Below are 12,068 nucleotides of genomic sequence, written 5' to 3'. Positions count from 1 at the left end.
TACATCCTTAACATTGTGTACCCTGCTTAAATCCAAAATAGCAGCCCTTACTTTGTGCATACGTTGAAAAGTCCCCGGTCTAGTAGTATCCTGCTTATAATCAATAATGCAGTTAAAATCCCCCATCATGATTAATTCCCCCTCCCAGCCCAGTAATTCCACATTTAATTCATCAAAAACAAAAGCTTCATCTCTGTTAGAGCCATAGATTCCACATAGTACATATTTACAATTACCAATACAGACTTGAGCAATCACCCATCGACCCAATGTATCGGTGCCAGATCTGATCATTTCGATTCTTGATCTTTTATCCTTTAATATGGCAACCCCCCTTAGAGAAACCGTTTGAGAAGAACAGACTATAACCTCATAGCCCAGCTGATTAAGTAATTTTCTGTCTTTATACGATATGTGTGTCTCAGATAGAAAAATTAGCTGAGGATTATAAAGTCTTAGTTCTTCAGATATAAGTCTTCTTTTCTTCTTATTATTTAGGCCGGCTACATTCCACGCTAAACATTTTAATGTATGCATTTTTGTAAGTAATTTAAATCAATTATGCCGTACTGTATGTTATAGAACAATGAAAATAAACAGAAAAAAACAACGTTGCATCTCTTTCCAGTTTAAGCATTTATCATAATGTGCTGAATTTTTAGAAATGTTGCCCCTTCCCCTGCCTCCCACCCCTCGGAGAACCTGGGCCCACCCCCCACCCGCTTTCTCCCTCAGCCCAGGACCAGAGGGAGCCCCTTCCTTGTCTGCCGCCGTTCAAAGGGCAGCACAAAACACAGTAGCACCGTAGCATCGGACCACCCCCGCTCTCTTTTTTATTTCCTCTTTTTTTTTCTCCCTTTTTCCCTCTTCCCTTCTTTTCTTTCCATTATTTCCCCCCTTTCTGTTTTTCTCCCTCCCTTTTTCACCCACTTATCTTTAGCCCAACAATTAGCTCAGATTTGATAGCATTTTCTGCGCTTCTTTTTCATCAGAGAAATAATAGGTATGAGCACCTTTAATGATTTTGAGGCGGGCAGGCTCCTGCAAAAACGCTTGCGCTCCAATAGCTTTGAAGGGATCTATAAACTTTTTTAGTCTCCATCTCCTATCCATTGTATGTTTGCTCAAATCTGAACGAACAAATATAGACATATTCTCATATTTAAAGGAGAATTGGGACGTGCTTTAAGAGCTACTGCCTCCCTCACGAGAAAATTCCCAAAATAAACTATTAAAGGTCTAGGGTATTTACTGTCTCTTTTCTTCTGAAATGGGGGGAGAACCTGAGAGTCCCAATCCCAGTCAGCTAGATCAGGTAAAATTTTGCTTAGTAATGCCATCATATACCCCCTAGCATCTGAACCCTCCGAATCCTCCGGTACACCAAAGAGTCTTAGATTTGATCGATGTTGGCGGTTTTCCAAGTCCTCAACCTTCATCTGTAGTGCCAGAATCTGGCTCTCATGGTCCTTTAGTGAAGTCTCAGTGTGGGCTGAGCATTCCAGCTACTCTCTGTTGTAGGTCTTCAATATCCTGAGTTATCCCGCCTAATTTAGAAGTCATTTCAGTCAGTGATTTCTGAAGTTTGGTGTTATCCCCACGTAGTTGCAAAAAATGTTCTTGCGCCTCAGCACGATGACTAGTTAAAGTGTGTAAGAAAACCTCAAAAGGGGACATCTCAGGACAATTTTCCTCAGTACCGTCTGGAATGATATTACAGGAAGAGTCGGAAGGTAAACATGTAGATGTGTCAGGGCCATGGCAAGATGGTTCAGGGCTTACAGGGGAAATTGCCATTGCAGAGATAGTGGTTGAACATGTCGGATTCGGGGGCTGGGCAGAGTCAGAGTCCTTATCTAGTACTGGCGCCGTCACAGAATGAGCTTGAGGTGAGGGGTAAGTGCCTAACTGTTTTTCCTGAGATTCATCTGCAGAAAAAGCCGACCCTGAGAGTCGAAGAGTAATATTTTTCACTGGTCCCTTAGCCTGGATCCATTTTCTAAGGGGGCTATTATCCAGATTAAGATTTTTTTTCGTAGTTGAGGCAAGATTGATTAAGGATAAACCTTCTGCTGGTGTTCTTTTCCCTTTTTTATTCTTATTCTTGTTTTTTTTTTCTTTTGTTTAGCTTTGTCCCTTCGGTCCGCCATAAATTTGGCTATTTCTGCAGCATTTCCGCCCCTTGTCTCAAGCTCTTCTCCCTCCTCATACTCCGACTCCTCAGCAGAGCAGTCTCCCTCAACCTCAGCTTCAACCTCGTGATGCTGAACCAAAGCCCCCTCAGAAGGTAACACCGTCTCTTTTGTTGAGCTAGCAATGCTTTTCACCATGGTAGTTGCAGGGGGATTGATTGAGTCTATATCCAACTCCTTAGACCCCCCTACAAGCAGCTAGCTCCTTAACTTTAGCTGAAAGCATATTCTGCTCCTGAGAAAAAGATTCTACAGCATCTACTGGCATTGAGGCACCTTGTTGAGCCAGTGTGCTAGATGCATTGTTTTTGTTAGGAGAAGTAATTTCCTCTGACCCCGTATGCTCCTTTTCAATGTCATTTTTCTTTCCAGGGTCTAATAGCCAAAAAAAGCTTAGCACAGGGGAGGAAAAGGCCTGGCAGCAACAGGGTTAAGGTGCGAAGAGGGACAACGCGTCTTATCTGTAATGTGCCCTTTGGGTGTGCAGCCTTCAGTTTTGGTCTCTAATGTGCACCTCCACTCTGTGGTACTTCAGAATGAGCTTACAGTCTCTGTTGTAATACAAAGTATGGTGTTTTTGTCAGGGTGTATTCATTTGTATGTGGAATTTCCCCCTGCACAGGAGGAATAGTCTGCTGCTGACTGTGCATGTTCCTTTACCGAACACTGTAAGATGGTTTGCTGCATGCATTTACTCTAGTGATACCTTTGTCAGGGCACAAAGATAGTCGAAGAGGCCCCCCTCATATCAGTGGCGTAATGAACCTTGAGGGGGCCCCCCTGCAGGGTACGTGAAGGGGCCCCCTCCGGGCTCAATCTAGAGCCCCCCAGCAGAAGTGCGGTGCTGACGGGCCCCCTGGAGGGTGTAGGCCCACCACGCACCGCGGGGGCTGCAGGGGCCTGTGTTACGCCCTGCCTCATATCAATTACCAAAATCACACGTGGTGTGCCTTGTGAAAATATACACAATGGCCAGTTGCTGTGATCACTGCTGTAGGCGGGTGCACAGCTCTTTGTGGGTGGGCCTATGTGAACTGGACCTTGCAACAGTTGGGGATTGTCCTGCTGCTCATCGTGGGAGCTGAAGCCAAATGCAGCAGATGCTGCTGTTAATATGGAGGGGAGCATGGATACCCTTTCAATAATGTTTCACAGTGCTTACCGGTGCATTGGTAAGGGAAGGTCATACTTTTATTTGTTCAATTAACTACAATTGTTACAAAAGCAGCGGCACATGTCGTAAAAACACTGGTGACATTTCCATTATATACCCAGTGATCTTGTTAAAAACATTGAACTGTACATCATAGGTGAATACATATTAGCAGTGCATAAAACTCGATTAAAATATCTTTCAGATACCCACTATTTTGATTAAATCTTTGATCTGTAAATCATTTTGCAGTGTCTTCTTGTTGAAGCCCCATGAATTGTATGTGTCATGCGTTTAAAAGAGAATGGGCAAATGCATATTAGATGCTCTAATGTTTCCTCTCTTGTGTTGCATAATCTGCACAGGCCAGCATTGGCAAGTGACTTCCAGATTCCATTAAGTTCTTGGATAGGTAGAGCCCTGAGTCTTGCGGAGAGGATGCCCTTGAACGTTCTCTTCATAAAGGCACTGTGGGTATCATTTATTCATTGCATCCGAAGAATTTTATATTCAAATCTATTTTTATTTCACCCCCGAAACAGGGAGTACGCATAGAAGTGACATATACACAGCGATAAGCCTACAACCCTAAAAGGGCCGGCCGCGTCCGAGAAAATGCAGTAATATAACATTGACAGTGTACTTAAGTCATAGTGTTATACACAGCGTTCTGCCTACAACCCAATAGAGCCGGCCGCATCTGAAAAAACCCCGGGTATACCGGGAAGTCACTGCCAATAATAGCCTGGCCCCTAGGGCCGAGTGGAATCCAGGAACTAGAACTAATGGAACTACCGGACTAGAGTGGTCCGAACTGGAACAGGGTGCCTAAACGAAAGGCATCAGAACAGAAAGGGCAGCAGAAGAGAATAAGGAGAAAGAATTAGAAAAGAGGAGAGAAAGGGCCTAGAGTACAGTGGAGGAGACAGGGGGAAGAGTGTCGCTCCAAACCTTGGAGAGAACGGGAGCGCTCGCCAAGCTCTATACCTCGGGCACAAGGACTGTTATAGCAAAGGCCTGTTGGATGTAGGGGGAAGCACAGCATCATCCACTAAACGCAGCGCCCTAAGCTTAGGGGGCATGTTTCGCGCATGGTCTACTTTGCACAAATATTCCACCAGGGGTTGCCACACCGCCTTAAAGCGCATGTTGCGAGACTGCAATCTAGCTGAAAGTAGCTCCATGGTGATGACATGCCAGAGTCTCACAAACCACGCAGCAATGGGAGGCGCCTCCGACTTCTTCCAGTACAGGGCGATGAGTTGTCTGGCAGCACCCAGCATTTGTAGCGCTAGTATCCAATCACTCCGGGTCAGCGCCAGCAGATTCGCAGGTTTGATACCCAGCAACATTGTACTAGCGGCATCAGGCAGAGGAAATCCCAGGACCCCCCTAATGTGACTCAGGACCTCCTTCCAGAAGACAGTTATCAAGGGGCAGGTCCACCAGATATGCAGAAAGTCCCCAGGCGCAGATCGACACCTCCAGCATTCAGGAGAAGAGGTTGGGAACATTTTGTGCAATCGCTGCGGCGTGTAGTACCACTGGGTCACCATTTTATATGCGTTTTCTTGTTGCGGTATGCTACGATACACTCTAGGTATATCCCGCCACAGACGGAGCCACTGCGCTGATGTGACGTCAGCACCCAAAATAGAGTGCCATCGTTGTTGATAGGCATGGGAAGGTGGCACTTGAGGGTGTTGCAGAATCTGATATATTTTGGAGATCAAGCCCTTCGTTTCCGTACAAGAACGGGCTAGCCACTCGAACGGGGTAAAAGCATGGATAGCCGCCTGGTACGTCGCATCCGCCAGCACCCAGTGCCGCAGCTGGATATATTGCATCTCACCCTCAGGTGGGAGTCGAAATTCCTCCCTGCAGTGGGCGAAAGTCTTAAGGGCGCCCCCGTCAAAAAAGTCTGTAAGCACCCTACAATCGCCCTGAGACCACCTGTGGAAGGCTCTAGTGCGGTGAGCCGGCGAAACCACGGGTTCCCCTCAATTGGGGTGTGTGGAGAAGGAAAAGTCGTGAGGCCCCTACGTACCGCTATCCTGTCCCATATCTCCAACACTGTTTTCGTGGGCACCGCCAAGTAGGCGCTCGGAGAACGCCCTGCCTTATGTTTCTACGCCAAGTCCCAGATGGTATGTCCAGTCACAGCTCTATCCATATGGAGCCTCCCCTTTTCACTCTCCCTGGTGCCCCACTCAATCACGAAGCGGAGATGGGCAGCCTAATAGTAGTCTACCAAATTAGGACATGCCAGCTCTCCAAGATCCCGCGGCGCCATAAGGAGTGCCTGGGAGAATCGTGGCCTCTCTCCCCCCCCCCCAGGTAAAGTTGGTTAAGTTTCTCTGCAAACTCCTTATATTATGCAGCGGGATGGGGGTAGGTAAGCACTGGAATAAGTAAAGAAGTTTGGGTAAGATGGATATCTTTATCGCGTTGAGTCTACCCAGCCACGACGGTACCAGCAGTTTCCATCTCCGCAGATCCGCAAGGACCGATCTGCGGCATTCCCTCCAGTTAACATGCGTCCAGCCGTCCAACGAGGGGGTCAGCTGAAAGCCGAGATAGCTGATATGGTGTTCCGTCCAGCGGTAAGGGCATATATGCTCTAGGTGGGTGATTTCCGTTTTGGGGACAGTAAGGTTGAGCGCCCAGGACTTGCTGTGATTAATTTTCAGGTCTGAGACACGCTCAAAGAGGCAGAGCGTAGAATGTACCGCTGGCAAGGACTCCCGGAGCTTACTGAGGGTAAGGATGAGATCATCTGCGAAGAGCGCCACTTCATGATCCTGGCCACCTAAGGGGATGCCGTGAATGTCCGGAGCTCGACGAATCATGTCCGCCAATGGCTCAATCACCAAGGCGAATAGTAAACGCGAGAGCGGGCAGCCCTGCCTGGTTCCTCTCCCTATACTAAACGGCTCTGTGAGCAGCCCGTTCACGCGAATCCTGGCCCGCGGTGCAACGTAAGGCGCCTTTATTCTAGTGACCATCTTCGGGCCAATCCCAATCTTGTGGAGGACCGCCCGGAGGAAAGAACAGTCCCCCCGGTCAAACGCCTTTTCAGCATCTAGTGAGAGGAGGCAGGCCGGGATCTGCCAGTGATGGGCCTTTCCCACCAGATGTGCCACCCTACGTACGTTGTCAGCCCCTTGACGGCCGGGTATGAAACCTACCTGATCAGGGTCTATCAGGCCAGGCATATGGGGGTCCAGCCGCCTCGCCAGCAACTTGGTGTATATTTTAAAGTCGATGTTCAATAGAGCTATCGGGCGGTATGACGAGCACAGTGTGGGGTCTTTCCCAGGCTTCAAGACTAAAGCAATTTCAGCCAATCCCATATCCGGGGAAGGTCCCTGTTCGTCAGTGAAAGAGTTATAGAGCCGGAGAAGGTAGGGCCCCAGTTGAGCCTGGAACATGCGATAGAAGGAGAGCGGGAGCCCGTCGGGCCCTGGTGTTTTTCCCAGGTGGAGCTCTCGGAGAGCCGAGGTTACCTCCTCTTGTGTAATCGACTCCTCCAGGAGCTCCGCAAAGTAGGGGTGCAATGTTGCCCCACCATACTGCCCTAACACTTCCTCCACCAGCTCAGGAGGCGGTTTCTCCGCAGAGTAAAGTGAAGTATAGTAATCCCGGAAAGCCTGGCATTTATCCTTAGCCGCCGCAACCTTGGACCCATTCGGCAGTTGAATGTTCGCTATGTGAGTCTTAGCGGCTCTGGCCCTCAATCTCCTCGCTAAAAGTCTCCCCACCTTGTCCCCCCCCTTCAAAATGTTTCTGCTTTAATGCCAAAAGGGATCTTTCCGCCCTATTCGTGTGCAACATCCGAAGCTGGCCTCAAAGATTTGCCAGGAGGCGCCTCGATCGCTGAGTAGAGCCGCCCTGGTCTTGCGCCTCCGCTTTCTTTAGGTCATCCGCTAGTCTATCCTCTACCGCTCGTGCCTCACGCGTCCTCGCGATCGCAAGGGATGTAATATGTCCCCGTATCGTGGCCTTAAAAGCGTCCCAGACCACTGGAAAAGGCGTCTCAGGCAAGTCATTGTTCTCAAAGTAGGAGGTAATGGCCTCACGTATGTCCTCAACATCCGCTGCATCCCGGAGGGTACTTTTCCGCTCCCGGGGAGGACAACCGTCCGGATCTTGCAGGAGCAGTTCCACATGAGCGTGGTCAGAGATTGAGATATCGGACATTTCCACTCCTAAGACATCCCGGGCGAGGTCGTGGGACATAAACAGATAATCGATGTGAGAGTAGGATCGATGAGCACTCGAGTAGAATGAGTACTCTCTCTTGTCCGGGGAAAAATAACGCCACATGTCGAACAGCCCTAAGTCGGCAATCTGCTTGCGTAGCGCTGAGGACATTGCTCCAGAACCACTGAAGGAGCCCTCACTCCAATCCATCTCCGGGCACCAGACCATGTTCAGATCCCCCCTATAATAAGCGAGGGGCCGCCCTGCGGCACATGATCATGCAGGAGGTCCCGGAGGTAGCGATCCTGCGCCTGATTGGGGCGTATACGTTGCACAATGTGAAACAGCGACATCCCACCTCGACACTCACTCTGAAAGAGCGGCCATCACCACCCCGAAAGGGTCTGCCTTCCCCCCGCGTGATGCCAGCCCTGCACAATATCTCCACTCCCGCTGTCTTCGTGTCTGCCGCTGCCCAGAACTGAAGAGGGTACCTAGGGTGTGCCATGCGCCCAGTGCCGGCCTGTGGAAGGTGGGTCTCCTGCAAGAATATGATTTCTGGATTCTGACGTAGGAGATAGTGCCAAACCTGTTTGCGCTTGTTGGGCGAGTTAAGACCCTTCACATTGAGGGTCAGGACCTTCATAGGACTAGGCGCATTCACAGCCATGTCAGGGTGTCTCAGAGGCTATCATAACCCCCACAGCAGCCATTCCACTCTCAGCACACTCACCCCCAGTCTGGGGCCGCACACATCCACCCCCCACCCGCAGCCTGCCCCCCCTCCCCAGGCCCCCACAAGAGGAAAGGAAAAAGGAAATAAAGAGCAGCAAGAAACAAAGGAAAGAAGAGAGAGATAAAGAGGTAACTAGTAGCCACAAGGGCCACCCATTATGACAGAACAATCGCGGCCAACAGGGTCGTAGATCACTGACCCCTTTACAAGGCATCCTGCACCCGCAGGTTCGGACGCTCTCCGGGATGTCACTCCCTAAGGGGCAGACCAAGAAAAAAGGGGGGAATGTGACGGTCTCAAAGGATATACCACTAGGGAGCTCCTGCCGTCCCTACAGCCCACACAGTGGGAGTCAGGGTAATAAGTATGGAGCCTCCACGTTCCGCCACGCACAGAGCCAAGCGGGCACAGGGGCAGCCTCCCCGGCACGGGGATAGAGAAAGAGACAGCCCATAGTTCAAGGTGGTAGGGGGCTCTCGTCTAACTCTGCCTTATCCCCCTCAAGGGACCGTATGTGGGCTATGATGTCTTGTTTGGCCTGAGTAGGGGAGACGCCCACCAGGGGGGAGGCACGACGATGACGATGCACCGTGGTCCAGTCTGGTCCAGCCGGCGTCCTCTTCTGTCTACGGGGCTGCAACGGGCTCGGCGGAGGGGTCGTTGCCAGGCGAAGGAGCTGCGCCGCCTCCGTGTAGGATCTCACAATTCTGCGCTTCGACTCCCACTGAAAAATAAGTGCGAATGGGTGGCCCCACTGAAATGCAATGCCCATACTGCGCAGCTTCTCAGTCACCGGGCGGAATGCGCGTCTCCGCTTTAGGGTGTTGGGCGCCAAGTCCTGAAAGATTTGAATCTTGTGACCGTTATATCTCAGATCCGGGTTGTCGCGGGCATTCTTCCAGATTGCCTCCTTTTCAGTGAAAAAGTGGACCCTGGTCAGGATATCCGGCAAGAGCCCCGGTCTCCCGGCAGGGCCGGGCACCCGATGCCCCCAATCCAATGTCGGGGGTGAGGCGTTCTCGTCCCCCCAGACCTCGTGCAGAAGCTGCGCCAAGTAGCCCATGATGTCCTCCCCTTCCTCTCCCAACAGAATGCCCCGGATGCGGAGATTATTGCGCAGGCTTCTATTCTCCAAGTCCTCCTGCTTCACCTGTAGCTCGATGTTCTGCTCCTCCAGGGCCGCCAGGCGCTGCCATAGTTGCTCCTGGTCCTCCGTGAGTGTATCCATTATTCGTTCTAGCCCATCAACCCGATCTCCAAGGTCCGTCACCTCCTTCCGGAGCTCCTTCACACAACTGTGAACCTCGGACCTCAGGGAGCCTATCTCTGCTTTCAGCTCAACCATGAAGGAGGACATGAACGCCTGGGTGACCGGCGGAGAGTCTTCCGCACCCCTGGATGGGCCTTCACCAGCTGCAGGCGCCCCCGCTTTACCCCACATGGCCATGACCGTATTGTCCTTTGGGGTCGCAGCCGAGTCGGCCTTGCTTCCTTTATTGGAGTGCGTCATCACTGAGTGCTCTCCAGAGCGGGAAACACAGACAAATCCCGCACTGATTAGGGGAGGAGGTCAGCTCACCGTGGGCAAAACTAGGGATGGAACAAGGCCATCCACCCACCAGCAAAGACCTTGGCCCCACACCCAGGCAGGACCTCTCCACCCGCAAGGCAAAGGTCAGGCTAGCTAGGAGGCCACTCTCCAACAACTGGGCCCCGCAAGATGATCAGCCAGCCATCCCACAGTCTAAAGCCTCACCACAACTGACTGTTCCCTACAGTTCCAGGCAAGAAAGAGTACGTCAAGTGCCCGGCGTAGTGTCCACTCCGCTCAGGCCCAGGGCTTCACGACAGGTGACTCAAGAGAGGGGCGAAACCATAACCCCGCAACTCGCCCACTCCAAACACCCCACTGTCCGGGACGTGCCACAGCCAGAGACCCGATGAAGGGCGGGAGACAGATCACTCCCACTTCGCCCCCAAGACCACTACTCGGGGCGTCGGGCCTCCCCAGTGAAACCCCACAGTAGACTTAAGATGGCGGACTGCTCTGTCCTCCTCCGCCACACTCGCCGGGACAATACCGCTCACCTGAATGCCCCCGGGCCTCGCTCTCCACCAGGCAGACCCCCGGAGGCCACCTCTCTCCCACAGCACCCAGCTAAGGCAGACCAGCACAGGCCCAGCGGGGGGGGGGGGGGCTCGTCACTGCTCACACCGGCCAGGCACCATCTCGCGGCACGTCGATGGCCGTCTCCAGCCGGGGCCCGGATCCTCTCCGTTCGTCAATAGACCTCGCCACCACTCACAGATGCGGCACCACGCACCTGTCTCTCAGCGACCCGAGGGCTCCAGAGTTCCGCGGCACACTCGGGCCGATCCCGCAAACCTCAAGATGGCGGGTCGCAGTGGTGCAGAGGTCTCCCGTCACCACACCTCCGCCTCCGCTGCTCAGGGGAACCGCCCGTAGGGCTCCCTCGCTCTGCACCACAGGGCTGAGGCCAATAAAGCGCCCGCAGCCGCCAGGTCCAGGCACCCAGACCTCCGTCTCAGCCCTCCAGGCACAGCAAAATGGCGGGTCTCCTTCCCCCGGTCCACGCCGGGGTTCCACCGCTACCGCCCGTCAGCTGCTCACCGGGGCATAGATATGGCCACTGGCACCCACCAGGCAAAGTCCGTCAGCGAGGACACTCCAGGAACCCACAGGCAGCGCTCACCCTCCAGCGCTCTCCTCCCGGTTGCCAGGAGCAGGATCTGTAACGGCCAGGGCCTCCAAAATGGCGGGTTGCCCCTCCGAATCTCCAGCCGGCTCTGCCAAAGATCACACGCCCGCCGTCTCCCGTCCAGATCGCCAGACAGGACCCTGCTCGCAAGCCTGCAAGACCCTCCAAAAGCTCCGGGGGTGAGTTCAAGGCCCCTCGACTCCGCTTTAATGGCTTATTAAGGCTGTCGACAGCGGGAGCTCCGTCCAAGCGCGTCTGCTCACATCGCCGTGCAAGCCATGCCCCCCCCCGGAGAATTTTAATGCACTGCACAATTATGTAATCTCATCCAGTACTGTTATTAATTCGCTCATGTTTTCAATTTAGGTAGATAACTGTGAGAACATATCAGAATACACGGTGGTGTATAACGTATAGGTATATGATGTATTTGTAATATGCTGTGTAGTATTTTGAGGTGTACAGTAGGTGAGGGAAGTATGCCATGTGACAAACGTTTGATTTAATTCAAGAGTTGTTCTGCTTTCCATAATCGGAGTCTGAAATTAGTTTTCTGCTTTTCTTAGGACAAACGCCATTTAATGTTCTAAAGAGTGTTTTTATTTTAACCTGTGATACGAGGAACCTGTTCAAAGGCTTAATATCACAAAAAACCTTTTAATCTGATGAACATTTTGCGCGTTGCACCCCTTATAACTGTGTAATTCTATGTTCACTTTTAAATATGACACAAACTATGTTTTGGTTTTCAGTTGTCCGTACTGATAGTCTTAAAGGAAGGAGAGGCCGCCTGCCTTCTAAGCCAAAGAGTCCTTTACAACAGGAACCTTCAAAACTATCTCCATCCTCGCTTCCAGTTAGTATGATGAACACCATGGTACAAGCCTTCACAGACACCACACCTACAGAGTTTGATTATTCTCAAGTAAGTGTGCAAGTTATCAGTTTTGTCCCACTGACTAATATGAGATTGCTTTGGATCAGATGTTTGCTTTCTAGAATACAATGTTAGTAGAGCAGAATATGTTTCAGCATGATATTTGTTGGTACATGTATTGCGGAAA

At 51.5% G+C, this 12,068-nt stretch overlaps 1 protein-coding gene across 1 annotated transcript in view; it reads left to right on the top strand.

Moving 5' to 3' along the window:
* NR4A3 (nuclear receptor subfamily 4 group A member 3) overlaps nt 1-12,068 on the top strand; it is a 595,821-nt gene that overhangs the window by 360,280 nt on the left and 223,473 nt on the right. The window contains exon 5 of the mRNA XM_078685747.1: nt 11,757-11,929. Coding sequence (XP_078541873.1) covers nt 11,757-11,929 — 173 coding nt within the window. The remainder of the gene's footprint in view (nt 1-11,756; nt 11,930-12,068) is intronic.

Source organism: Lissotriton helveticus, chromosome 4_1, assembly GCF_964261635.1.
Source record: "Lissotriton helveticus chromosome 4_1, aLisHel1.1, whole genome shotgun sequence".
NCBI classification, from domain to species: domain Eukaryota; kingdom Metazoa; phylum Chordata; class Amphibia; order Caudata; family Salamandridae; genus Lissotriton; species Lissotriton helveticus.
This window is presented reverse-complemented; position numbering and strand designations above follow the sequence as displayed.